We start from the raw sequence: 27,556 nt of genomic DNA, 5'->3' as shown, positions 1-27,556 counted from the left end.
TTTTTTAGCCATAAACAAATTTACTGATCGCATTTGTGTGTTGTATGCTTAGCTAATTAGCCATAGTCTCTCACTCTCTCTCTGACATTCTCTGCCATCACTCTCTTGGGAATTTTCGACCTCGTTTTAGCGGTGATAATAACCGCATTGGAAACATTTAATCAACTGACAAAAGTCAAGAGCTAAACCCGTTCGTCTGCCGATCGGATCGATTTATTTAGTTGCTTTTTCAATAATTACATGTGTCGGCTGATAAGGTACGAGTATAAGGCAAACACGGGACCGGCCGGGACCGGCCGGGCCCACCCTGCACCGCCTGAGGTGACCGACGCAACGCTTCGGGACAGAACAATAAAACTAATTCGCAATATTGTTTAACGATTGGCACCCATAAATTCTCTCAAAGTGGGTAAATATTTGACGATTGAGTTTTATTTATAACACAATAACCACACACTCAAAACGGAAGAGCATATGGGGGAGGAGGAACATTTTAGGATGGGGTGATTCAGGAGAAATGTACACGAAAATCAGTGTGTATGCAACAGTGCCGCCTGGCTTTACAGGGATCTTCTTTTTACAGACAGACCAGAACAAGAACTTACCTTCAGGGATCTCCTCACCTAAATTACTGTTATTTTACCATTTGCAGTGTTCCAATCCAGATATTTACAACTGTTAAATCGGTTGCATCTCTCTTCAACTAAATGGAAGATATGTTTCGGTAGAGTGATTATATCTCTGTACTTACTATCTGAATCGGTAGCCTTAAAAGTAATGGAATCCATAGAAATCATGCCAAAACTATAATAATACTTGAAGATACATATGTATGCACATGTATTTTATCACCTGATGGAAACAAAAGTTCCATCTTTTTACCTTTAAGCGATTTTCCACCATAACCAGGCACAGCTGTACGAAGAGAAAAAGGGGCATAAGACAGAATAATGATTTCCCTGTGGCAATAAAATGATAAAGCCAATAAACAATACAGAGCGAGATAAATGCGCATACACAAGACGGCTTACGGTTATACGCTGATAAGTTTCGCTCTTCTCTAATAGTAGAGTGTAAAGAATACGCATTATTCGATTTATTATTTAAGGTATTTCTCTTTTTTGCATAGAGGTTTATAAATTAAGTGATAGAACAAGCGGCGCCTTCAATTAATTTTTTATTTATTTTTTTCTGAGGAATTGGCTTTTGTTTAGCTGGAGACAGCTTTTTGGGAGGAGGAAGTAGTTCGCCACTTCATGCGGCTTTGTATAAGGCCTTCAATTGAAATTGCTTTCTGATTTAAAGACCATGTCATAAAGTCTAAGTACAGCATAGTATTAAAGTATTCAATTATTTGAATCGTATCGGATTAAGTTTATTGATCTTTTTGCCAGACTTGTTGAAAGATATCTTGCTAGGACTTACACATTACTAATAGGTAATGGTAGGTAATAAATTGGGGTAATGGTACTATGTGGTAATACTCACTTAATTCTTACATTCAAAATCATAATATTGTTTTCGTCAATCGTTTTGTAGACGTGCTGCACATCCCTATGCATCGCCAGTTGTGCAATTTACGCGACTCCAAAGACCCTCATGGAATATCTTGGTCTTTGGTTTGCATGTTTTAATTGGAAATTCTTTTGGCTGCAGCCCGATCAGAGGATTTAAGATCCTTTTTATATCCGACTCTTCTTTTTTGGTTTACTGTGAAAACAGCCAAAATATAGAACATTTTGTAAATGCACGTAAAAATATGTACAGTGACGTGACTGTAAGTAGTCGGAAAAGATAATACGGTTTCCATGGAAGCAATTACATATGTACACATGTACTTATATACATATATACTTACGAATTGGGTCGCGAAAAGAGCGAAAATCCACTTGAAAAGGTACATATGTATGTACATGTTGATTAGCAGACGTTGGTATATCTCGGACTTAAACCAACGTTAATTTAAAATCGTGTAAAAAGGTTTGTTTCCCATCAATTAAAGTGTCTAGATCGTCTTAATGGTCTGTTTCCTGAGTATTACTGTGCCTAAGAATGCCATCGATGGCGATACTCTCACCAATACAAAGCGAAATAATGTACACTCCAAATATCTTATATCCCAGAAGAGAAGTGGTTGCCCAGTCGTGTAAAAAAATACATTGATCGTATGCAAAAATAGGTAATTGCTTCCTTATCTCTAAAACCTATTAAAATTAGGGACAAAATTAGGAAACTTTGGAAAAACAAATTTGCGTACAATAAATGTATTTATCAAACATGTCTTATTGGATTGATAGCTTACAAAATACTAACACATTTCTATTGCAAAAATGTAATCTCTGCTATCTACAAATACTGTGACCAGTAACTTGGCTTGCAAATTTGTTTTTCCAACGTTTCCTAATTTGTTCCCTAAATTGAATAGGTTTTGAAGATAAGGAACCAATCACCTATTTTTACATACGATCAATGTCTTTTTTGAGACGGTTTTTTTAGGAACCAATCTACCGTGTAAAAACAGAATTAGGCGTAGTGTAATGATGTTCTGACATTATCCCGCGGGAAAGTGACCGAGCGCTCCGTTTAGCATGTGATGTAGCAATAGCCTTTGCTAACTTAGCAAAAGCTGAGACAGCCTTATGGGAAATGCCTGCAGTGAGAGCGAGAGAGATATATGCGTCAGCTTGGATTTCCAGTTGAGCTGGTAGCAGCGCTGCGGTGGATTGTTTTCAGATCCAATTTTGCTGTCTCGCTGGCTGTTTGTTATAAAACATCATTTTGTCACAGATAGTCCCTCAGTTATTGGACTATTAGCTAGAGGGCGAGTCTAGAGACGGCTACAGGCACTATTTTTGCGTGTTGCCTCTCAAGCTGGTAAAGTCTAATGTCAGAAGGCTATGTATTAGCAATGCTTTTCGGCAGTTTTGTGTGCATTGATGAAATACTGATGCTAAAAAGTGAGAATTGTGTGGTGCTTCCAAACTGTCAGAATATTGATATTGTGATATGGTATGGTGTCAAAACACCATAGGCGCCAAACTTGAGTGTTAAAAGTTTAAGAAACAGATGACGTAATTTCTTAGTCGTTCTTCGTTTTCATCGTTCATCGTAACTCTCACACTGTCAATTGGGTCTAGTGATTTTTGTATAATGAGGTTAAAATGTGGGCATGGGCATGCAAAATGGCGCCAATTTCCTAATTTTATCGCTGATACGTTATTAGTAGCATTGTCTGACGCAATTGCAGTAATTTTATTTTCAACTTCCCAATCAGCTGTAACTTTTTGTGGAAAATATCAAAGACCGAGTGCCTCTCACCGAACGCTTCACAAGATATCATATGCGAAGATAATTCCATATTGTCCTTATCTATAAAATGTGCGGTTAAAGCTATTTCAGCACACTCTCTTTGGTCAGCAAAGTCCATCCATCAGTTGTCAAATAAACTGCAGATGCCGAACCAATCTTCCCTTTCACATTTGCAATTAAGTCACTGTACATATTTGGAAGTAGCACATTAGACAGCGTTGTACATGACTTATATCCAGGGTAATTTGAAACATCCTCTAACAGCTTCTTAAAATCCGACTCCTGCATGATCCGGATGCATGATGGCCTTTGGAAATCATTCGCACTAGCTAGTTTGTCTAATTGCTTACTTTTAAGCTCCGTCGGTGGCTTCTGTACAAATGAAGTTATTTTTTGCTGCGATGTTGTGGCTGCAGAATAACTGATTTTAGAACTTCCACCAACTTCCAACTTACCTGTAAGAAGCTGGGTATTTTAACTTAAAATTTCCGGTCAGATTGCTCTGTGAACCTCTGAACATAATCAGCTCGGACTTGGACTTTGTCTTTTTGATTCAATAAATCAATACATTTTTGTGTTAGCGACATTTTAAAAAAGTTTTTGCTTGCCCTTAAACTTTCTTGATGAACGATAAGCAAAAATAACTATTAAGATGAACTTCGTTCATGAACGGATTACCTCGTGTACATAAATGGGCAAGGAAATGACGAAGCAAATTGAATTCAAGTGCTACTGGAATTAATGGAAATAAAAGTGATATTGATTTTGATTTTCTCTTTAAAGCTAATGCAGTTTAAAGTGATCCATTGGAGAAAATAACCAATTGATACCATTAGCAAAATTCGACCAAAACTTGCAGCGAAGATGTGCTAAAAATGTTTAAATTTGTAACGATTGGGGGTACAGCATACCCTTTTCTCTACGTAGCCTCCTTGACTTTGGTAAAAAATAAATATTGGAATTGGTATTAACAGCCATTTCTTCGACAATTTGACCCAGAACTAAACCATTTTCAATATTGGCATTCTACTACTTGAAAGTTCCCATACTGGATTATGGAAAATTCTGGGAAATTTGTTTAAATGGTAGTGAAAGCGTTTTCTAAAAGGCACATATTTCCGTAAAAAAAAAAATACTCTTAATGTAAATACATATCTAATTACATATATGACTTTGTCGAAGAAGTCAAAACATTAAAGAAATATGGGGTCAAAGAAATAGTTTAATTTAGGTCGTTTTATTTGTGACACACCAGCTGATTTTAGTCCATGATTATGGCTCAAAAGAGGTCACCGGATTGAACAACAATGTCAGTTTCTCTTTAAGGGCAGAAGCTGCATTTAGTGATGAAGAGGTGGTCTAAGTTCTAAGCCTACAAAATTAAAAAAGATTTTGGAAAAGTGCCGATTTATTTGTCAACATACAGGCAGGCTCCGTTTTTCATTTACTTTTGCGGATTTTGTTTTCAGCCAAAACGTTTCGTTTTCGTTTTAAGGTTCACCAGTTTTCACATATTTTTGCTGTTTGCAGCAAATCCTGGCCAATAATAAAATAAAATTATATAGAAAAAAGGCTAAATTTAAATTACCCTGATATAGGTGTCAAGTTTATGATAATGCATCAATAAGTCATCTATTTTTTTCCTTTTGCAATTAAGGCTCATTTCGTTGCATAAAAAGCCGTTTACTTTTCATTTCGTCAACGAAAATGTTTTCGTTTTGAAAACGAAAAAAATTTTGCGGAATGTGAAAACGGGAGCCCCAATTTATGTGTATTCATAAGTAAATCGGAAAACTTTTGTGAATGTGAAAAACGGAGCCTGGCTGATAGTCTCCTTTTAGGTCGATACACTTTGCCCCAAAATGCTCCAACTTCTTTAACCCATCTGAAAAATACGTTTTCTCGATGTCTGCAAAGTAGGCCTCCGTTGCGGCGATGACCTCCTCATTCGACTCTGGTGAGTGACTTTTTCAAGTTTGGAAATAAAAGAAAGTCGCACGGCACCGAGCCTGGAGAATACGATGGATGGGGCAACAGTTTGTAGTGCAATTCGACCAATTTGTCCGTGGCGCCTTCGGAGGTGTGAGCCGGTGCGATTTCATGGTGAAAGAGGACATTTTTCTTCGCCAAATGGGTCCGTTTTTTTTTAAATTGGCGTCGAATCGGCCCAATAATTCGGTATAGTAGCCCTGTGGTCGTTTCGCCCCTCTCCAGGTAGTCGATGTAGATCCTTGTGAATCCCAGAAATCGGTGGGCATCACCTTTCCGGCCGATAGGACAGTCTACACCTTCTTCGCAGCACGTTCGCCGGGTAAAGTCGACTGTTTCGACTGTTCCTTGGTCTCTGGTGTGTACCAGTGGATCCATGTTTCGTCGACGGTCACGTAACGACGCAAAAACTGCTTCGGATCGCACTAAACCAGCGTCAAACACTGCTCTGAAGTGGTCTCACGGTTGCGCTTTTTGTCCGAAGTACGCAAGCGCGACACCCAGCACCCGTCGATCTGCAAATATCAACCGATATTGCTTCCATACGTGGTCCGAAATTTCAACAGTACCCGTCTAAAAGAATGAACTACGATAGTAAATCTCTTTTGCGATCCTGGCTCCATCGGGCGGTGAGGCTAAGTACTTATCAGACGTATATCAAAAAGATATACCCAAACCATCATCAGTCCGTAAAAATAGTCGTAACGAGGGCGAACGTTGTCAGTTGCTGCCATTGTGGATGCCACAGATTTTCGTCTTTTGTGGGGGCGGAAGTGGGCGGGGCGAAATTTGGAAATATACTTGTAACAATGACATATCACAGAAGTCTGGATACAAAATTTCGTTGCTCTAGCTTTTATAGTCTTTCGGCACTAGGCGTTCATAGAGACGGAGGGACGGACAGACAGACATGGCTCAATCGACTCGGCTATTGATGCTGATCAAGAATATATGTACTTTATGGGGTCGAAAACGCTTCCTTCTCGATATTACACACATCCACTTTTATCACAAATCTAATATACCCTTACACTCATTTTGAGTACCGGGTATAAAAATGATAACACAATTTCCGTTGAATCCAACGCTCTTAACTGACTGAGGAGTTGCAAGTCTTTTGTACTTTAATGAACATATGAACTTTAAAATGAATAGTTCCTTAAAAACGCATTTAAACAGAACAATTTACGGACCCATTGAGAAGAGGGACAGAAAAGACCCGATCAAATCTGTTTTTGCTCAACTCGCTCTTCGCTCAAGCAAAGACCAATTTTTTCACTTCTCTTTTGTTACTGTTTTTCACTGAGCATCTTGTCGCGAGCGAACGAAAATATACATTGTATATTCCAAACGATCACTACTACCATTTCCTACTACTGACTTGTGGCTATATATCGTTCACCTTTAAACAAAACTGACTATAAAGTCAATCTTGATGTATCCAGCTTTTTGTTGAATCTTTTTCTTTGCTTTATGGCGAAAAAAATGTCTCCTTCAATATACACAATATGTTACATATTTGTGAATCAGTGCGTGAGTCCGGCTTTATACAAAAATGTACTACGAAAAAATTCGAAAACTTTATGCAACTTGTAAAAAAGAACATTAACAGTCCTTGCAAAGTAGTAAGCAAGACCAAAGACCAAATTGTTTAATGATTTCGATCAGATGAAAGGCTGACGTAAGGCTGCCGATTTAACAAAAATATTGACCGCTTTTTTGATACTGAATTGCTAGGAGATAATATAACAACATAAACAATACCCCATTTTTTATTAGGTTTTAAATAGTAACTGTAAATTCGCAACTAAATGATGGTTTCGAGTGTCTTTACAGATATCCAAAGCAAAATGGATATTTGACAGTTGAGTACATTTCAGAAATCCGTTCCCGTAAGAACCACCACCATAAAAAACGTACGACCAGAAGAAATTTGAAAACATTAAAAGTAATAAAACCACTATGACTGAAAGTAGAAAAGTTAAAGTATATAACAATAAGACTAGGCAAGAAAATTTAAATTTGTATTTCCGTTGTGAACCAAACCGACTTTTTCTGATAGGTTTGCACTTTGAAAACTGGGAAAATTCGAAAGATATAATAATGCCGCATTTTACCTTTAAATCTCGTAGCGGAAATGTGGTGCTTCATAGTGTAATAAGAAGTCATTAATTAACCTAAAAAATGTAGGTTCCCTTCCGACTGAGATCCGACTGATTATTTCTAGTAAAAGGCAGCTTTTAAACAGCTTAGTAGTCGGCCTACTCAATCTCCCATTTGCGAACATATTTTCCCACAGTGCAGTTTACTTTTGAGCTACATTTTTCTACGATGTAGGCGATAAAACAGGGAACTCTTTTCAGATATGTAATCAATAATATAAGCAATGAAAATAGCTATTAATGTACAGTCAAAGTAAAGAATATTCTAAGCAATGCAAAAAGGTCATCAGAGGACTTTTAAGTGATTACCTACTGATTACAATAAACAGCAGCGTGGACTCGCCTGCTAGGATCGCGGCCATGCCCATACAAAAATAAGCTACGACGTAATCAGCATTAAAAACGGCAAGGAAGCGCTTACCAATTCCAAATAAGCATTAAGTAAGCGCTTAGTAGTAGTAGTAGCGGAAAAAAGGTAAGGAATAATGGAAACAGATGAAATATTGTAGCATTCTAATTAAATAGGACCTTAAATACAAAGAGGAAAGACAAAGTGCAACAATTAGTATTAGAAGAGAACCCCGACCGCTGGTTCCTTGCTGGTACTTCCATTATGCTTTTCCCATCTCTCATGACATGTGCAAACGAAGTTGAGAGAGAACACGGTCTGTGCTATGCGAGTCATCCGAGAGGATGAATTTCCCTCTCCCTCGCAACATTAATCAACAAGTCGATTCGTCCCTTTTACAAACGATACCAAGAAACAGAGAAAGAGAGACAGCATGCGGGAGTCATCGGCTCGGAGACCAATTCCAACGTTTACGTAAATTACTTATAAAATATCTTGCACAGGTTACATATGTACATATGTACATATATACTGACGGAGTATCGAGTATATAAGTAGAGCCGACGCGCTGTCTAATAATATTCAATTTCAGTTTAGAACTATATTTATCATTATTATACAATATAGTTATAATTCTACCGAATATTTGTAACCAATTCCATTATATGTATACATGTTACCAGTGGCAAACACGTGGTTAGAACGAGACAACTATACATACATACATGTTTAAGCGAAACGTAGGAGAAACATGAAAATGTTGCGTAACGTACATACAGAAGATGCGGTAATATTGAGACAGATTCAAACTTTAATATCGATGACTTTATATCTCTATTCTGCCGACTCTGCCAGCAGACTCTCCTTTTCCTTGCATTCTGGGAAACCTTTATCAAGCTATCGAAATTGGTTTTCTTTCTTTGCTCTGCTTTTGTCCTGAAAGATACTCTCACCGATATCTTCTTAGGGGCATTTGGTGTAACACTGCCCACAGAATGGATCGTTAAAACAGTTTTGAAAAGGGAAAAATGCAATTTTGTTTATTATTCGTTCGATAAATTTGTTAGTTTTTGTTCTAGCCTTACATTTAAACGTTTGATGGTTTCTCCCAGCTTCTTTTTTTGTTGTATGTGTTTGTTCTTTGTTGTTTGTATTAAATGTGTAAGAAAACAGTAATAATTATTTGCAAGTTTAATTTGAGGAATGGAATGTACTTTATAGCATATTTTATAATGTATATTCTCTTTTGACCCCTTCCCCGAGAGATAACCCGATGATCTCCGCTCTATTGAACAAAAACCAGGACAGCGCCAAATCAATAAGTATTATGAATTATATTATATGGAATACACAAAAATCTAAGCCGAACGTTGCTACAGTACTTGTAAATGGCCAAAAAGACAAAAAAAAATAATAATAATAGTAGTTGTAATTGGAAATTCATATTATGATAGAACTATAAACTAAACATAATAAATACATTGTACAAGATACGACATTTATACGCAGACTGCACATTAAGAGATTAACGATTAACAGAGCAAAAAAAAAAAGTTGAGTGGAATTATACTCAATTAAATAAGGTTGAAAATTAACCATAATAATCGTGTAAATTGTAAATATCACAAGCAGACGTCACTTGCATCGTTGATAAATGTGTGTATATATATGTATGTATATGCATTCCTATAACTACATGTGTGTGTGTATGTATGTATGTTTGGATGTGGTATCCCCCAGTACCAGCTCAGTACCAGATAGCAGATACGCCTAGTAGCCTCAAACATACCCGCGAATGCAAATGTAACTACGGCTGTCTACGGATAAAGGGCTTTGTAGGTGGAGCATTCGCTAACCGCGGCACTGAAGGGGAATGCGTTGCGGCGTTTGTGTGTGTGTTGAAAGATCATTCCCTTTCGCTTTCGCTTTCCCTTTCATTCTTTTTCGTTTGTATTCACAAGCGAATGCTTTTTGTGAGTCCGATTTTATAAGTTTCGTTTTGTGTTGTTTTGCCTTTGATCAATAACTATTTAATTTAGCTTATAGTTAACTAACAATTTCTACAGAAAGTTCTCGCTTGAGTACAATAATTTCAATAATTACTCTTCTTTGCATTTTGTCTTCGCTTTTGTTTCGCTTCATTTAATCCTTTTATTATTTGAAATTGAATTTGAGTTTGAGTTTGAATTTGAATTTGCATTTACTTTGCCTTGGTAGGCTTCTCCACATTTTCGATTATTTCCAAATTTGATTCTCTCTCTTTGTTGAGTTGGTTCTACCGTAAAAATAAGTAAACTATCAATCAATGCTTTTCAATTTGTTTTGCTAATCGTTTATATATATGCATATGCATGGTAAGATATATGTAAATGTGTATGCATTGTATGTATATTTTGTATTTGTATATGTATATATATATATATATATATATATATATATATATATATATACGTTGTATATTCTGTGTACAGTTAAAATTGACTTTTTACAATATCTATATCTTTGCCTTAGGAGCGAGGAGCTCCTTCTATACTTTGGCCAAAGATTCAACAAAAAAACGAAAACCAATGTATGCAAACAAAAAATATGCATTAAATTTACGCTGAGGTCGGCTAATTATATATATGTATATATCATTATGTGTATGTGTATGCGTGTATATATTGTATATGAGAATCGTCGGTTCTTCTGCTTGATCTAAATTGGTGCCTTTTGCTCTATGTGCTAAGTGCCGAAAACATGTGAAACATTTTTGTTGCTGCTGTTAACATTTTCCTTCCATCATTCCACTCAAACATATATCTATCCTCTCTCTATCCATCTCTATTTTTTCCTCTATCCATCATCATCATCATCATCATCATTAGGCCAAGACGATTGCAATTGCTTCAACATGTACTCGTACAAATCATATTCGAAAAATGGAAAATCGCGTCTGAATCTGAATCGAAACACCGCTTGTATCCCACATATGTACATACGTGGCAAAGAAATAAAATTACAGCGAGAGAGAGAGAGAGAGAGAGGGAGAGAGAGTGAGAGTGAGACAAAATGGGGGTCCCTTAACTAGCGAACAATATGCAATGCCTCGGCTCGACTGTTGATGATACTCTGGAGGGGATTGGGTTGCTTAATCTGTGGTTCCTGCCGCTGATCCAGCCGCTCCAGCTGCCGCTGCTCCAGCCGCTCCAATGGCCAATTCTAGTCGCCGCTATCGTCCCATTTGCGTTCCTCCATGATCCGATCGAAGCAGTCCGCAAGGAATGCATGCTGCAATGAATAAAATAAACTCTCATCACACACAGAATTCAGTGGGGTAGTATGCCATTCAATGCGCTTCAGAGCTCGGACACTTCGGACAATACAAATTATTTAATACAATGGATTGACAAAGAAGTTGTTCCTGTGATTGCAATGCCATTCTTTTTTGCTTTGGCTTCTTTGCTGGAGGTGCTCGAAAGAGCTTTGAAACGCACTGCTTGAGGGGGGCAGATTACACATACATATGGCGTGTAGACTTTGACCCAACGAGCTGGCTTATCTGGACGATTGTACTGAAAGCAAAATGTCATGGACTCTTCGTCGCTCTCGGAGCGCGTGATGCTGTCCCAGGTCAGCTCAACCATTTGCGCCTCCAGCGAGCCATCCTCGCGGCAGGCGTGCAGTCGGAAACTCTTCATGCCTGCCAAGGAAATATTACATTAAAGGTGGTTGGAGAGATGAATGGATAGCAAACTCACCTACGGCGGGCACCACATGCCCCTCCTTGCGACTATCACATGAGCAGTGGGGGAACACAACATCCCCGTAGCCGGGCAGGCTGCGGGCCAGGGCCAGATAGTCGCCAGCCTTCTTGGCATCCTGCAGAGCCTTCAGCTCGTATAGGCGTCCGTCGGCGCGGATGTTGCCACGATTCACCTCATCCACAGCCTGATAGAAGATGAAGCGTCCGGCCTGCTCGCCGTCGGGCAGCGTTAGTTCCTTGCTGACTGTGAAGAGCCATCGGCGTACGCAGAGGCACGTTGAGGAGGCTGTACTGTAGTTCTGCACGTACAGCTGATGGGGGATCTCGTGCGGCTGCAGCTTCCGCTCGAAGTTGTACTCGACGATCTCAAACAGGTAGAAATACTGCTGCGTGTAGGCGGTGAGACTGGCGCGCTGCACCAGGATCTCCCAGACGACCTGGGCGCTTGATGACTTCTTTACCGAGACGGTGGTGACCTCGTGGTCGGGCAGCATCACCTTGATGTCCACCGGCGAGGCCGAGATATCGTCCTCGGTGTCGGTGAGAAAGTCCTGCACAGCATCGCTTTCGGCTATCACCCGCACCGCGCACACCTTCTCCAGGTACTGCTCCAAGCCGCGTCGCCGCGTGTCCAGTTGCTGCTCGCTTAGCTGGAAGGGCCACTTGCCAGGCAGTTTGGGGAAGCTAAAGCCAGAGAATTCCTTGCGCAGCAGCGAGTGCAGGTTGGCAAACTCCCGGTACCGGCGCGAGCACAGCTGTCGCCCGGCCATATGTATGTTGAAGACAATGTAGCGCTCTCCGTTCCGGTTGACAATCCCATAGTCGGGTATGCTGCAAGGAGAAGGATCAGTCAGTTTTGAGACGTCTAGTAGAAGAATCGCTGATTGCTAATTCCTTACCTGATCGGCAGCGAGCGTTTGTCCGAGTAATCAATGTAGGAGTAGCCGCTCTGGTCCTCCTGCGGCTCCAGTCGATCGGCCTCCTGCGGATATTCAAGGGAATTAATGCTCTCTATGCATGAGCAGAAGAGTGAGCTCACCTGCTGGGTCACCGATATCACCGTGAGGGTGAGGCAGTCGCCGCCGGACTTAATCAGGTCCACAACCTGTTTGTGTGTGGCTCCCTCCACGCTGACGCCGTTGCTGTAAAAAAAAACCATCAGGGTGGACATTAACATATATTGCAAATCTAAGAGTGTGTCTTGGAATCCATGCCACACCCACCGCTGGCAGCGCCTCTCCAGGGCACTCAACTGTGAAAACTGAACGCAGTGGAAGGGCAGCATTTGAATACGAGGAGCGATGGTTTCGTGTGTGATTGCTGATCAATTTCCCCAAGCCAAGTGCCTACGTAGCCATCGCCAGCAGATCAATTTAAAGAAAAGCCAAAGAAACCAGAGATAGGGATTGAGGTGTGGGGCAGTGGAGAGAGACGTAATCGATGCATTGACATCTGTGGACACTGATAAGGCGATTGGAGATAGTCGATTCAGGTCAAGTCTTTTGTACGTCGAGTGGCATCCATATGTATATAGGAACGAGAGCTCCAATTGAACTTGAAGGTTGGTGGTTGGTAGTGCCCCCAAAAAGCTCCAAGAGAGGGAGGATGCGGGTGCTTACGGATACGGATAGACCAGACTAAGTTCACCCAGGAAAGTACAGTCATTCCCTGGAATAGTATCAAATGGAATGAATGGAAAATGTTGGATAATGGGCGGGACAATGGGAATGCAGCTGAATCAATCAACCAGAGAACAACCCCAACTTGATTCCGTCAAATGAAACGCCTGCAATGATTGAAGCCGAGTGGCGTGCAGGCTGGAGATAGCTCTTAATCAGAGAGAAAATGTCAACAGTCGTCTTAGCAGCCAGCACCCAGTACCCGGCACCCAGCACCCGCTAAGGCATGGAACTCACTCTCTCTACCTCTCTCTATCTCGCTCAATTCCTGAACGAGAGGAGCTCTGCCGCGTCGTTCCGGCTTGAAATTTGCCGTCGAACAACACAGATAAATAAATAAGTAAACAAGAGAGAGGAATGCTAACCGTTTGTGTGGCCTAGTCGAAGCTTTTGATACTCTACAGGTGATTAAACTATATAAACTACTCCTGTAAATAGACAAGAAACTGCAATTTCTGCATTCTGTATTTCATTTTGATTCCTTAAACATCTTTAAAGTTAAATATTTCAATAAAATCATGTTTATATCGAATTTGTAGTCTCTATGTGTTGCCAACATTTGCTCAAATTCATAAAGCCCTCTTTCTCTCTCTCTCTCTTCAAGGGTATAATAAATCGCAGCACTGTTATCGCTGTCGACGTCGCCGTCGACGTTGTCTTACGCACTCAGCATGACTCATATTGCGACAGAGAGAGACAGACAGACACAAGACATACCATAGCATAATATTGCAGAAAACAAAAGAGCAGAGGCAGGAACAGGAAGGCCCAAGGAGTGCAAGAGACAGTCACAGCAGAGACTGAAATTGAGACGAAGTCGGAGACCATCACACAAACACACGGACAGTGGAAGGCAGGGGAAACCTGTTTCCCTCCCGCTCCCACCACCAACACAACAGCCCCCTCTTCAAAAACATAGACAAAGTCAAAGTATGCTAAATCATATGTACATACATATAAGGTAAGGTATTCAGGCATTACGGAAGGCACACTGCAATAATATATCGTTGCCAGTACTTACAGAACACATATCTCTCTCTCGAGCGGATATAAAAACACAATCGAAACTGCAACCCTTTATGCTACAAATAGGAGTCTGACTTTTTGGATTTCCATACCTTAAATTTCGTATACCTTGCACAAAGGCGTGTTTAAGTGTATGTGTGGCAGCACTGCACAGCATGTACACACGTACTTGTTATATGCATTTGTACATATATTTATAGTTATTGTTAAATGCAATTGTGTTATACTAAACCTATATTAATGATGAATTTAATACTTATGACTGGAATATAATATTTAACATGGATGATATCGATTCACAAGTAGAACAACTGCGAGCTTACACAAAATTTCTTTATGAATTAATTAAATTAAAGATTGCAAGCAAAGAAAAAATCCATGGTTCAACCAATGTGTTGCACACAATATATCGTTAAGAGACAAAACATATAACAAATGGAAACCGGGGCGAAATTTTAAAATACACTTATAACAGTGGCATATTACAGAAGTCTGGATACAAAATGTCGTTGCTCTAGCTCTTATAGTCTCTGAGCACTAGGCACTCATAGAGGCGGACAAACGGACGGACGGACAGAAAGACATGGCTCTATCTACTCGGCAATTGATGCTGATCAAGAATATATATACTTTATGGGGTCGGAAACGCTTCCTTCTGGACGTTACACACATCCACTTTTACCACAAATCTAATATACCCCAATACTCATTTTGAGTATCGGGTATAAAAACTGGAGAGGTGGGAGAGGTGCAGAAGCAACAGGGGCGAAATCAAAGAATATATCGAGTAGAGTATCCACTTATTCTGGGCAGATTTTAGACCAAAAACAGTTTCGACCTAGTCCTGCAGACCTCTCCTTAGTTCTAATACACTCGTATCACATCTGAGGGCACATATGTATGTATGTATACCGTAAGTAGCTCTAGGAAAATGCAAATTGGATTTTCTACAACATATTAAATTTGCACATACATATGTTTACCCTCGCGATATATTGTGCCTCTAGTTCTTGCTGTGGACATGTGGGGGCGCTATGGCTGGGGTAATTTAATTGTTTAAGTTGAGAAAATCGAATAATTATTGGCAAGCCCCAGCCCACCACTCCGAATAAATAAGAAATGGTAGTCCCCGTTCTTTTCAATGTTTACACAATTATTTCATTCTAATGGCCAAAAAAATTTAAACAATCTATGGATGTACGTATGCTAATGTGTATATACTAAAGAAGTCTCTATAACATGGCTGGATGGTTGCTCCCATCGAAAGTTAATCTCTTTGGGGCATGAGGGGCAGGTGAAAATTCTTCTCCCTTGCAGTAGAGCTTAGCACTCTAATCCTCTGGCCCTGTGCCTTGTTCCCAATTGCTGTTTGATGTTGTCTGCCTATACCATACCCTATACCTTTAAGCATTACCATAACATTACTATTACCATTCCCCTCCTCGAATTCTGTTTATTTCTGGCTTAGCCGGAACGTTACAAAACGAACCCCAAAAGCGAAACAAAAACCTGAAACCGCCCGAACACACCGTACCGTAGAGCCACAGAGCCACAGAGCTACAGAGAGGGAGGTATGTAAGTCTGGGAAATTTGGAAATGTGGGCCACGAAAATAGCAACAAAAAACGCTCCCTAACCATCCAGCCATCCAGTGACGCAAACCTATTGATTATTGTTGGGGCATATGCCATAAAACCACCAGCAACAGCAACACTGACACAGAACTCAACCGCAACACAGAAATTCGAGGGCTGTATTGAAGGGAAAACAAAGCAAAGCAGGAATAGAACCCACAAATGGATTGCTACGAACAAAATCGAATCGACTACACTCGCTTCTTAGGAGTGGTTGTTGCTTGTTGGTGCCACAAGCTCCAATAAATGTATGAATGTATGCAAGGATTTCAATATTTAAAGACCACGAATCACAACTTTAATTATTTATTTTACCAAAGGAAGAGAAGGAGTACTGCCCTTGCCCCCTCAAGAAAGGCAAGCCAAAGGCATGTACTCGAACAGACAAAAGGAGCAAGGAATTTCTTTTTTTTTTTATTATAACGAGGTGGAACGTTGTGAGTTGCTGCGGACACCGCAACTCTACGGTTATACCCGATACTAAGTCAGTATGGCTCTCCTCCGGCAGGCGGCGTCTAATATTAAACGACACGACAAAGAGAGCGTGCGAGAGAGACAGAAACTCAGTCTGAGCGTGACGTCGGGCGCTGCGTAGCCACTGCAAATTGATTTGTTCCTTTTGGCTATAAAAATGATCTGATCTGATCCAGATTCAGCAATCTGATAGATATGGTCATTATCTATGATTCTGCGTTTTTAGTTTTCTCAAATCTGCAATATTGTGGATGCAACAGATTTTCGTTCTTTGTGGGGTCGGAAGGGGGTGGGGCGAAATTTTGAGATATACGTTTTATAGTGAGATCTAACAGGAGTGCGGATACTAAATTTGGTTACTCTAGCCTTAATAGTCTCTGAGATTTGTGAATATCCCCAGATTTGCATCCTTTGCGGGGGCGGAAGGGGGTGTGGCGAAATTTTGAAACAAACTCGTCTCGGTCCGGTATATTAGGAGTGTGGATGCCAAATTTGGCTGCTCTAGCTTTTATAGTCTCTGAGATCTAGGCGCTAATGTTTTACTCTAAGCATAGCCGCCTATGCTACGTGTGTGTTAGAGAGAGACAGGGCGAGAAAAAATGAAATTGTTTTCTTGATGCTGGCTATAATAGTAATACGATCCAATTCAGATTCTGCAGTCTAAAAGATATGGTCATTCTCTACGATTCTGCGTTTTTAGTTTTCTCGTATCTTTAAAATTGTGGATGCCACAGATTTTCGCCCTTTGTGGGGGCGGAAGTGGGCGGGGCAAAGTTTTGAAATATTTTTGGAGCAGTGACATATCACAGAAGTCTGGATCCAAAACATCGTTGCTCTAGCTCTTATAGTCTTTGAGCATTAGGCGCTGAAGGGGACGGACAGACGGACGGACGGACAGACAGACAGGGCTCAATCGACTCGGCTATTGATGCTGATCAAGAATATATATACTTTATAGGGTCGGAAACGATTCCTTCTGGACGTTACACACATCCACTTTTACCACAAATCTAATATACCCCAATACTCATTTTGAGTATCGGGTATAAAAATCATCTTACAGAATGCAATTTCAAAGGACGACGACACTCTTTGTCCAGAAGTTTATTCATGCAATGATGCTTGTGATTGAAATACTGACATAAAAATATGTGTACAAAGGTATGCAGATCCCTGTGGGAGGTTCTGTGTCGTGCGGAACTCGGGGCAACGCATCAGAACACACGGTAAAGAAAGCGGAAACCAAACAAAACGAAACCGCAAACTGAAAATAGTTCATAATCCCCATTGATTGAATCGTACACCCACCCACCACAGCCCACAAGTGCGCCCCCTGATTGTACCACACAGCACACCCCCAAGCACAATGTTAAGTGGCCCGAGTGGCAGGGCAGAGGCGACATCCAGCAGCCAAGGTAAGGGATGCGTCTCCTGGTCGAGAAAACGGCGGGACGTTTGTGTAGGTGGTAACCACCAAGTGCACTACGGTACAAAAGATGCAGATGGAAAAATTAAAATCATTCTTGGGTTCTCTTTAGGTCCTCCATTATGCTAAAGCTTCCATTCAGAGCCATGAATGGGGAGCTAACGTCTTGAAAGGACGTCTTGGGGAAAACAAATGAAAGAAGCTTTCAGCGTCGCGTCACTCCACCTCACATCCCACCAGGATTTCAGGCCGTCCAATTGGGCTCGTTAAATGAGCAACTCTACTCGAACTAAAAAAACGACATGTTTTATCGTGAGACATAAGCATTGGGTACGACCAAAGAACTATTACTATAGTCTTGAATGCAATTAGTTGTCATGTGTAGTTAGTTGGGGCTTCTGGCGTGTTCCTTCTCGGAGCTCCTAGATCAGCAGATCTATTAGGCCCGAGAACTGGGAGGTAGATTCGATTTTTCCAGCACATCGCCGGGGGCGATGTAAAAAGTATGACCCTGAGCATTCCATCCCAAGAGCCCCAAAGTGCACCCATGCACATGCTCTGCAACTCACTGCAGATTTTTACCCATTACGAGGTGGCAGACGAGGAACACTTTCCATACGGAGTCACATCTTCCATTCGGTGAAAATCTTTCGAGGTTTAGCCATTAATCTGGAAAGAGATTCACAATTATGTACGTGTCGTTGGACATTTCTTTGTCTACGCACTGAAGCACTTCCAAGAGTGCAGTTCTCTGCAGTTGTCTTATCAAAACAAAAACGTATCCCCATCCAGAGCCTTATCCGCGAAAATCGCTGTCCGATGCCTCTTCCACTTTTAGCCCTGGGACCTGGAACCACTTGAGTGCCCTAATCTTATCGAGCTGCAGGCCAAATCGCAGCGGTTCTTTGTCCGCCAATCTATTCACGGAGTCGCTGTCGCTGAACGAACGGCCTCAGACGATGGCGAACAAGTGGAATAAGAAGAAGGAGCTACTCCTCCGGCTGCTGCTGGTCGCTTTTGCTACGCTGACCCTGCTGCTGGACGCTTCCCAGTCTCTGGAGTGCTATACCTGCGACTCGGCCGAGGACTCGGAGTGCGCCACACGGCCAGGCCAGCAGCTGGAGGTGGAAGAGTGCGCGGCGGCCGGCGACGAGTGCGTCACTTCGATCACGGCGGGTCTGACGCGTCGCGGCTGCCTGGCCCGGCTCCATCCGAACGGCTATTGCGCGGAGCCCTGCGAACGATGCAACACGAGCCTCTGCAACCGACATGTGTATCCCACGGACCGTCTGCGCTGCTACCAGTGCACCGGATCGGACTGCATCGACGTGTCGGCCAAACCGCATCTGCTGTTGCCCTGCCCCGTCTACTGGGAGGGAGATCGCTGCTACACCAACGTTGTCCACCTGTCCAACACGCAACGCGGCTGTGAGCACACCAACCTGCCCGACACCTGTCCGCACGTCTGCCTCAAGTGCAACTACAACGGCTGTAACGCGGAGCGCACCGTCACCGAGAGTCGCTGCCTCCAATGCACCCACCAACGCCTGTCCCCCAATCCTGACTGCCTGCGCAAGCAGGAGGCGCCAACGGAGGGCCAGCAGCCGCAACAGTGCTCCGTCAGCAACGATACGGTTGCACAGTGCACCAACAAAGTGATGTACGGCCACCGCGAGGGCTGCTACACGCACCTCAACACCCAGACGGAGGTGCTGCAGCGCGGCTGCTCCACCACCATGGGCTTCTTCCCCACCGGAGAGCTGAGCCAGTGCTCCGGCGACTTCTGCAACGGCCAGTGCCAGGACATTGTCTGCGCCGTGTGTAATTCGACCAGCAATCCGGGCTGCCGCTCCGGCCGTAACCTCCCCACGGAGAAGTGCGCCAATGGTACCGTGGCCTGCTATTCTTGCGAGCAAGGTTAGGGTGAGTGGGGAAATAGGAGATCGCGAATTGGGAATCGGGCTGCATGAATTTATTCCAAAATATACGATAAATATTGTTTACATTAGTACTGTACAACTCTCTCTCTGTCTCTCTCTCTCTCTCTGTGTCTCTCTTTCTCTCTCTGTCTCTCTCACTCTGATGTCCTTTCCTTCTTTTTGACGGCAGATACTGTCCTGCGACGTGGATGCGCCGATGCCGACTTCTCACCCTCCGACAACGGCGGCGAGAGGTGCCAGTTTTGCCGAAACAGCGATGGGTGCAACAGGTGGTCCGTCCGCAGCTGCTACCGCTGCAACTCGCAGGAGCAGGACGATGATTGCGCGGCCATGACCAACCCGGAGGCGATGAACGTCAGCAATTGCACGAATCCGGTGGAGCTGTGCGTGAGCACAGTCATCAGTCGCCTGGATCTAGTATACACGGTGCGAGGATGTGCGGGCGAGGTTCCCGAGTGCAGTGCCAACGACCCGTACTGTGCCCGCTGCAACGGTAGCCTATGCAACGCCGCTCCTACCCTATGGACCGCAGAGCGGACGGCCCTGATAGAGGATCATTGGAATTGGCGGTCTTTGGTCAAGTATTTGTGGTCCAGGAAGCTCTGACATACGGATTTTTCTTGAATACAAATTTTTTGTATACAATATACGTAAATGAAAAATATGTACAATCAGAAAGAGTAAAAATAAAGACGGAAGACGGTTGTTTGTGCTGATTACAGGCTCACGGGCCACAAACCACTAGAGCCGCACAGAACGGGGGCGGATGTTTGTGCAGAGAGTGGAGGAACGCCCCAAAACCAGATTAACAAACGAGCCAATTGCGATATAGCCAACCGATATAACGTGTATTCAAATATTTCGAGCAAAAGCATTCTAGAATTAGGTTAAGGCTTAGAGTACACATTCCCCGAAGGATCTCAATTCTTCTATCAATTAAACTTCTCCCCGAAACTACTCATAGTTTCGCGTTAGCCCTCGTTGATAGTGAAATTGTGGATAAACTTAGGGACAGAGAGGGGAACAGCAGGCGTCCAACGCGAAAACAATTAATTCGTATGATTTTGCACGCAGAAAGCGTATATGTACATATTTATTCGAAACTGCAGATTACACTAAGCAGAAAAATGTAACTTTTCAATTACGCTTCGAACCAAAGCCACCTTTTCTGATAGTTTTTGGGGATTTAAATTTGTTTGATGAAATACTTTTTATACTTAAAATGAGTATTGTAATGAGGGTATATTAGATTTGTGGTGAAAGTGGATGTGCGTAACACCCAGAAGGAAGCATTTTCGACCATATAAAGTATCTCTCTCTCACACACACACTCTCAACGTGCAGTGTGTGCCCTCTGGCGGAGGGGGGCAATACTGTCTCCCGGGTAATTGGGAATAAATGTAAGGTTGCGGCCGTAGCTGCGACTCACAATGTTACTTCTCGTTTTTAATATGTTATGTTTTTTTTTTAATTTTTAAATACTGGTAAAAACTGAAATAGCTTTAATGAAACAAATTTTGAAAATTACTTCTTTTAGTTGAATCTGCATTTATCAGCTGTTTGTTGCCTAGTGTTATCAACTCAAATTTTTCCATAGTTTAGACCTGCCTTTGGAACGATCAATCAGCGAGGGTATCAAAAGCTTCGGCCCTTCTATTCTTGTTTGCTTTCTTGTTGCTGTTGCTATTGTTTGCGTTGCGCGCCCTCTACCGATCGCTTTGTTAGCTCACGCGCAGCCAAATTATAACGGCAGCTATTTCACCTCCTCTTGCTCATACTCACGCTGGTGTTGTTGTTGTTGATAATGAAATGATGAACCACTGCAAATAGCAAAAACAAGCCCTCTCCCCACAACCGCACACAACAGACGACGAGGAGGACGCCGTCTCTCTCGCTTTCAGTTGTCCCTGTCTCCTCTCCCCACCGTCTGCAAACCCGCACACCATGCTGACTCTATCTCTGTATCTCCCTCTATGTGTCTTCTCTCCCCTGCTATAACACACATTCTCTCTTTTTTTTTTGCAATGGGGAATATGTGTGAAAAATGTGGAAAATTTGCAAGTTTTTAGCGCGTGTGGATTGAGGGGGCGTGAGTGGGGACGAGATTGGAAGGAGCGCATGGGTATGAAAAGGCGGTGGACAGTGTGGCGGAGGTGCTGATGATAATTAAGTTGTTGGTTGCGCAAACGTGTAACGAGACTTCTGTAAATTTATTAATTCAATTTCGTGTCGAAAAGCGAGCGGATTGAATGGATAGTGGTCATAGAACAGGGGACAGGGACAACGACAACGACAGCCCACCCGCACCATTGAACGAAAAACTACAAACTTGGAGGGGAACACATACAATAGAATTAAGTGATTGATGGAATGGGAGTAGAATGGAACGTCATCTGTTGATAACGAAATATCAGAGCGCAAAACCAAAATGTCAAAGATGCAAGACAAAGAGAGTGAGAGAAAGAGAGAACATTCCAAATGCTATGAGCGAACATTTTAATTAGCTTTCGTATATGTGCCATTGAAGAAAGCACACACACACCCACTTCCACACACAACTAAAGCATGCAGAAGAGAATAAATATGGGAACGTGGGTGGAGGAATGAAGATGTAACGTAATTAAAAAGCCAGGGCTGCCAAATCGGCTTTAATTCCGACAGCGCCTAAGCAAGGGCTGAGCACAAAGGTGTACTCTTAATAAATGTATAGATTACACAAATATTAACCTACCGTTGAATAAGGACTTCTACACTGCTTCCTCTAAGGCCTGCAGCCTACGTCATATCAGCACTTCGGGAAGTTCTGTAACAGCCCTCTTATATTATATGGGTGGACGAACAACCCACCCAAAAACGACACACACTAACGTTTATTGATATTCCCAGGCAGCGCGTGCCGACTTCTCTTTCTCTCTCTCTCAATTCAGCAACCCCCCTTCAAGTAGTGCTCCAGGCTAGATTGGAATGGCAGGCCCAGACCAGACCGAACCGACCGGGCATTCCAGACGTCTAGTAGGAACAGGAACCCTCTTAAACACACACACTTGTAATACTTACACCTCCAGTATGCGATCGCCCTTCTTGATGCCAGCCTTCTCGGCCGCTCCGTTCTCGAGAACAGCGCTGACATGCTGCAGGGGAGCGTACAGTTCGCCATTGATGGAGCGCAATTGTCCGCCCTCGGACACCTGACCGCGTACATTGAAACCGAAGCCAGTTTCCGTCTTGTAAATGGTAACGACGCGCGGCCCATTGGCCGTGGCTATGACGGTGGCGGTAGCGGTGTTAGGGGGGATGCTGCTGCTGCCGTTATTCTCACCAATAATGCTCATTGCGCCGGGTCGCCTCTTCCGCCTCGCCTCGCCTCTTCGCTTGCCTCGTCGTCGCTCCCAACACACACTCTGCCTGTCCCTCACTGTAATCTGTAATACGACTGGGACTACACTGCACTCTCACTCAATCAATCGCGCTCTCTTGGCAATGTATTTGCAACTTAATTATTTTACACAATAACTTTTGCGGCAGTGTTGTTGTAGTTGTTTTTGCGTAACTCTGATATTTCTGCAACTTCTTTTTGGCACAGCACACACACAAGCATTCACGCGCGCACATACAGAGTCAGTAAGCACAGTCACCGCCACCGCAGCCACTTTTACTTTCCACCTTTCCACTCCGCTCTACTCCACAACCCACAACTCTTTGAGGCTCCACTCTCCGCAACCCGCAACCACTATCCACGAAAAAAAATGCACACCGATTTTGGTTTCCTGTGCCTGTGTTGTTGTTGCTGCTAGAATTTCTGCGGCATTTTGTGAATAGCGAATAGCATTTTTGCTGTTAACATCCGCATCCGCACCGCCTAGTGCAAAATTTCTGCATTTTTTTGTTCCGGGAAGTATTCGCTGGTGCTGCTGTGTCTCCTTTTGCTATTTCTGCTAGTTGCCTCTGCCTGTTTCCCTACACACACACACACACACACAGACACACGGACGCGCGAACGCACTTGTTATATTGTATTAATATTTATTTATTTTTTTTCACTTCGACGACGCGCTGCTGTTCTGTCCCGTGTGACCGCGGATCGATAAGATATCGATATATCGATAAGAGATACCGTCGACCCTCAGAAATATACCAAAATATACCGTTTAATTTTAAAAATATACCATAAATATACTGACGAGTTCAAGCTCTATTATACATATTCCTCGTTTTTATGATATTCCGTGCAATATAACTAACTGAATCGAACCTCAGCCCTGCCCACATAATTTTATCCGATTAATGAAGCAATTTTCTACCTGACTGGCTTATTTAAAACACTTGCTTTTATTGGATCTTGTCTGAAAAAAGGTTCTAGCGAAATAATTCAAACAAAAAAAGGTTTTAGCGAAATAGGTCACCCAAAAAAACGAAAGAGGATAGTCGTTCATATTGCTCAATTTAGAGATTCCATTGAATAATTCTGGCTAACTAAAACTCTTAGTTCTGCATACATAATTTTAGACCGTTGATGAATAAATATTCTACAAGATTAATTACTTTTTAGTACTTCCATTTATTGTATTTTGACTAAAACAAGGTCTAAACAAAAAAGTTTAACAAAAAAAAGAGTCGCAATGTTGTCAACTCAATGTTGCTGGTAACTAAAGGCTTGTTGCTTATCAGCCGTATTTATATACACCCTACAGCCGACGAGGAGCTCGCCGAAGCGGAGAAACAATATGAGTGGCCACCCCACGTCGCAGTCACACGAACACCCGGCAAGGAAGACCGAAACAGCTGCACCTACCGAAGGTGAAGAGCAGAGCGTACGCCCGGAAGCCAAGGCCCCGTCCGGATGTCATTATCATCGAGCCAAAAGGGGAAATGACTTGCGCGGAGATCCTTAACCTCGTCACCCGCAACCAGAGCGAGAAGATGAAGAAGGTCGGAGAGAGTGTGAGCAGAGTTAAGCGCACAGCCAAAGGTGCTCTTCTATTGGAGATCAAAGACGCCTCGAAGGAGACCGCGCAGCTGCTTCGCGAGGACATAGGCACTGTCCTAGGAGGCAAGGTGGAGGCGCGAGCACTCACCCAGCAGACGAGGCTAGAGATGCTCGACTTGGACGAGATGGCTACCACGGAGGACGTGAGGAAGGCCTTCAGCGAGCAAATGGGGATTACTCTCGATGCGAACGCCATTAAGAGTTTGCGCCCAGGCTTTGGTGGTACCCAGCGGGCTATTATGTGCCTGCCGGCGACCCTTGCGACGAAGGCGCTCTCCGTCGGAAAGGTCAAAGTGGCATGGTCCGTCTGCCGCATACGGGAGCGAAACCTTCCGTTAAAGTGCTTCAGGTGCCTTGAGATCGGCCACGTTGCACTAAATTGCAAAAGCTCTGTGGACAGAAGCGGGTGGTGCTTCCCCTGTGGTTCTGTGGAGCACAAGGTAAGTGACTGCCACAATGAGGCAAAATGCTTGCTTTGCGTTGGAAAGGGCAAGCCCCACACAGACGTAGCTGGTAGCCACAGGTGCCCCATGGCACCCAAAGAGAAGGCAAGTCAATACGCTGGACATGGTTAGGTTTTACCAAATAAACCTAAACTATTGCGAGGCTGCCACAGATCTGCTCTCTCAGTCGGTGCGTGAAATGAGATCGGACGTTGCCATAATTAGTGAACCCTACATTTCCCCCGAGGATGGATTGTGGGTCCAAAGCTCCTCGGGCAAAGCAGCAATATGGGCTTGCGGTAACCCTCCTCTACGGCCTTCAGTGTGCGCTGAGTTCCGACATTTCGTCAGGGCAAAACTGGGGAACTTATGGATTTACAATTCCTATCTCCTCCCAAGCCTGAGCCGTCATAGCTTCGCTGCGGCGATGGACGAATTGACCGACGACGCCAGGCACCACAAACAAAATGTGATTGCTGGCGCCTTCAATGCTTGGGCCCAGGAGTGGGACAGCGACATCTCCAGAAGCAGCAGCTCGGACGCCATATACAAGGGACACGCACTGCTTGAGGCCTTCGCTGCGTTGGACGTAGTACTGTTGAATCAGGGGACCGCGAATACCTCCAACAGGGGTGGCGCTGGGTCAGTCATCGACTTTGCATTCACCTCTAGTAGCCTTTCCCCTCTTTCCACCTGGCTCCTGGGGGACCACTATACGGCCAGCGACCACGAGGCAGTGGTGTTCTCGATAGGCGGAGAAGGTGGACCAGGGCCGCACAGACAAGCCGGAAAGCAGCCTACAATCCCGAATCAATGCGGATTCTAAGGTTCTTGGAGGCTCTGAGGCATATGGAGGTCGGAGGCTCAGCTCAACAGATGGTCAACCAGCTTTTGGAGTCCCTACTGCTCGCATGCGATGCCAGTATGAGTCGCAAGAGGCCATTCAAGGGTAAGCAGTCGCCGACCTATTGGTGGAACGACGAGATCCAGGAGGCCAGACGCACTTGCCTGTCAGCTAGAAGGCGATATCAACGGGCCCGCAGAAGGAGCGGCACTACCTGGCCAAGGCTACAGGCGGAGTACTGCGGAGCTAGAAAAGCCCTAAAGAACGCTATCAAGGAGAGCAAGAGAGAGTGCTTCCTGCAGCTTTGCGACTCAGCCGAGAAGGATCCGTGGGACGTGCCTATAAGACGGTGATGAAGCGAACCAACGCGGGGTCGCCGTCTGACCCAGACCAGTTTCGGACGATTGTTGAGGCATTGTTCCCATCCGGGGCTCACGGGCTTGCCATCAGTGCCGTCGCACACCAGCCTTCATATGAGGTCGAACCAGTCACGGGGGACGAAATCGTCGCCCTGGCCCGAAGCTTAAAGGCCAAGAAGGCTCCAGGCCCTGATGGAATCCCCAACCGTGCGGTAAAACTGGTGATGGCATACAACCCGCACGAGTTTGCTAAGGCATTCACGCAGTGCCTGCGGGAAGGACTATTTCCGTCGCAGTGGAAGTTGCAACACCTGGTGCTCTTGCCAAAGCCAGGTAAGCCGCCGGACGATCCCTCCTCGTTTCGACCGATTTGCTTAATCGACTCGCTGGGGAAGACTCTGGAATAAGACTCTGGAACAGATAATCCGTAGAAGACTGGACAACGCCGTCGAGGATGCTGGGGGACTTTCACCAAACCAATACGGCTTCAGGAGAGGGAGGTGAACGGTGGACGCCATAGGCAGGGTAGTTGACATAGTCTCCAAGGCAGTGGAGGGAACTCGATGGAAGGGCGGCAAGAAGGAATACTGCCTGATTGTCACCCTAGACATCAGGAACGCCTTCAATTCGGTGAAGTGGGAGTGTATCCTGGACTCACTGAACCGGCGCGGTGTACCCCAATACCTACAGGCAATAGTACGGAGCTACTTCGAGGGGAGACTGCTGGAGTATAATACGGCGGCCGGCGCGCAGTCTCACGGCATAACGGCAGGCGTTCCTCAAGGATCCCTGATGGGTCCTCTCTTATGGAACATTGCCTACGATGGAGTCATGAGATTAGCACTCCCAGGCGGATGTCAACTAACCTGCTACTTAGATGATGTTGCCCCGACGGTGGTAGACAAGCACCTGGACGTCCTCGAAGCAAATTGCGACACCGCAATCCAGCTGATTGCAGACTGGCTCCGTTCTGCGGGACTAGAGCTAGCCGCTCATAAAACCGAGGCAGTATGGGTGAGCACACTTTCGACTGTGGGAGACCGCTCACATCAGGGTTGGCGACCAGAGAATTTCGTCGAAACGAGCCATTCGGTATCTGGGCGTGATGATCGACACCAGGCTCAGTTTCCGTGAACATCTAGCTACGTCCAGGAGAAATCGGCAAACACGAGTCGGGCGCTGTTTCGAATA

The 27,556-nt window shown here is 43.8% G+C and overlaps 2 protein-coding genes and 1 long non-coding RNA gene across 9 annotated transcripts; 2 read left to right on the top strand and 1 right to left on the bottom strand.

The window, feature by feature from the left end:
- The first annotated feature begins 169 nt into the window (after positions 1 to 169).
- On the top strand, positions 170 to 14,762 carry LOC117184718 (uncharacterized). 5 transcript variants are annotated; one of them, XR_004470147.1, is made up of 3 exons: positions 170 to 257; positions 13,838 to 14,194; positions 14,248 to 14,759. It is a non-coding gene; the product is annotated as an uncharacterized lncRNA (long non-coding RNA). The 5 variants fall into 5 exon arrangements; XR_004470148.1 differs by having other exon boundaries at positions 218 to 405; positions 14,257 to 14,762; XR_004470144.1 differs by having other exon boundaries at positions 218 to 405.
- Positions 10,455 to 23,851, bottom strand: Snx27 (sorting nexin 27). 2 transcript variants are annotated; one of them, XM_001354420.4, is made up of 6 exons: positions 22,790 to 23,851; positions 12,594 to 12,696; positions 12,454 to 12,536; positions 11,550 to 12,385; positions 11,313 to 11,491; positions 10,455 to 11,079 (listed from the first exon to the last, which is right to left on the bottom strand). In XM_001354420.4, exons 1-6 carry the CDS (start codon positions 23,062 to 23,064, stop codon positions 11,011 to 11,013), a joined length of 1,545 nt encoding a protein of 514 aa, XP_001354456.2. In that variant the 5' UTR covers positions 23,065 to 23,851; the 3' UTR covers positions 10,455 to 11,010. The 2 variants fall into 2 exon arrangements, with proteins under 2 accessions (XP_001354456.2, XP_015042306.1); XM_015186820.2 differs by lacking the exon at positions 22,790 to 23,851 and adding an exon at positions 12,778 to 12,866 and having other exon boundaries at positions 10,621 to 11,079.
- On the top strand, positions 18,723 to 20,591 carry LOC4814371 (uncharacterized). 2 transcript variants are annotated; one of them, XM_001354419.4, is made up of 2 exons: positions 18,723 to 19,709; positions 19,902 to 20,591. In XM_001354419.4, the coding sequence occupies exons 1-2, from the start codon at positions 18,752 to 18,754 to the stop codon at positions 20,336 to 20,338; spliced, it is 1,395 nt and encodes a 464-aa protein (XP_001354455.4). In that variant the 5' UTR covers positions 18,723 to 18,751; the 3' UTR covers positions 20,339 to 20,591. The 2 variants fall into 2 exon arrangements, with proteins under 2 accessions (XP_001354455.4, XP_033239314.1); XM_033383423.1 differs by having other exon boundaries at positions 18,723 to 19,715; positions 19,902 to 20,004.
- Positions 23,852 to 27,556: the final 3,705 nt, after the last annotated feature.

The sequence above is a fragment of the Drosophila pseudoobscura genome, chromosome X (genome assembly GCF_009870125.1).
Source record: "Drosophila pseudoobscura strain MV-25-SWS-2005 chromosome X, UCI_Dpse_MV25, whole genome shotgun sequence".
Classification (NCBI taxonomy): domain Eukaryota; kingdom Metazoa; phylum Arthropoda; class Insecta; order Diptera; family Drosophilidae; genus Drosophila; species Drosophila pseudoobscura.
This window is presented reverse-complemented; position numbering and strand designations above follow the sequence as displayed.

Excerpts from the sequence above, each read along its gene's own strand:
- LOC4814371 (XM_001354419.4), top strand. The coding sequence starts at position 18,752 with ATGGCGAACAAGTGGAATAAGAAGAAGGAGCTACTCCTCCGGCTGCTG. Across the intron at positions 19,710-19,901 it reads CTGCTATTCTTGCGAGCAAG|ATACTGTCCTGCGACGTGGA; the intron begins GTTAGGGTGAGT and ends TTTTGACGGCAG.
- Snx27 (XM_001354420.4), bottom strand. The coding sequence starts at position 23,064 with ATGAGCATTATTGGTGAGAATAACGGCAGCAGCAGCATCCCCCCTAAC. Across the intron at positions 12,697-22,789 it reads GGCGATCGCATACTGGAGGT|CAACGGCGTCAGCGTGGAGG; the intron begins GTAAGTATTACA and ends TTTTTTTTACAG. Across the intron at positions 12,386-12,453 it reads AAACGCTCGCTGCCGATCAG|CATACCCGACTATGGGATTG; the intron begins GTAAGGAATTAG and ends TTCTCCTTGCAG.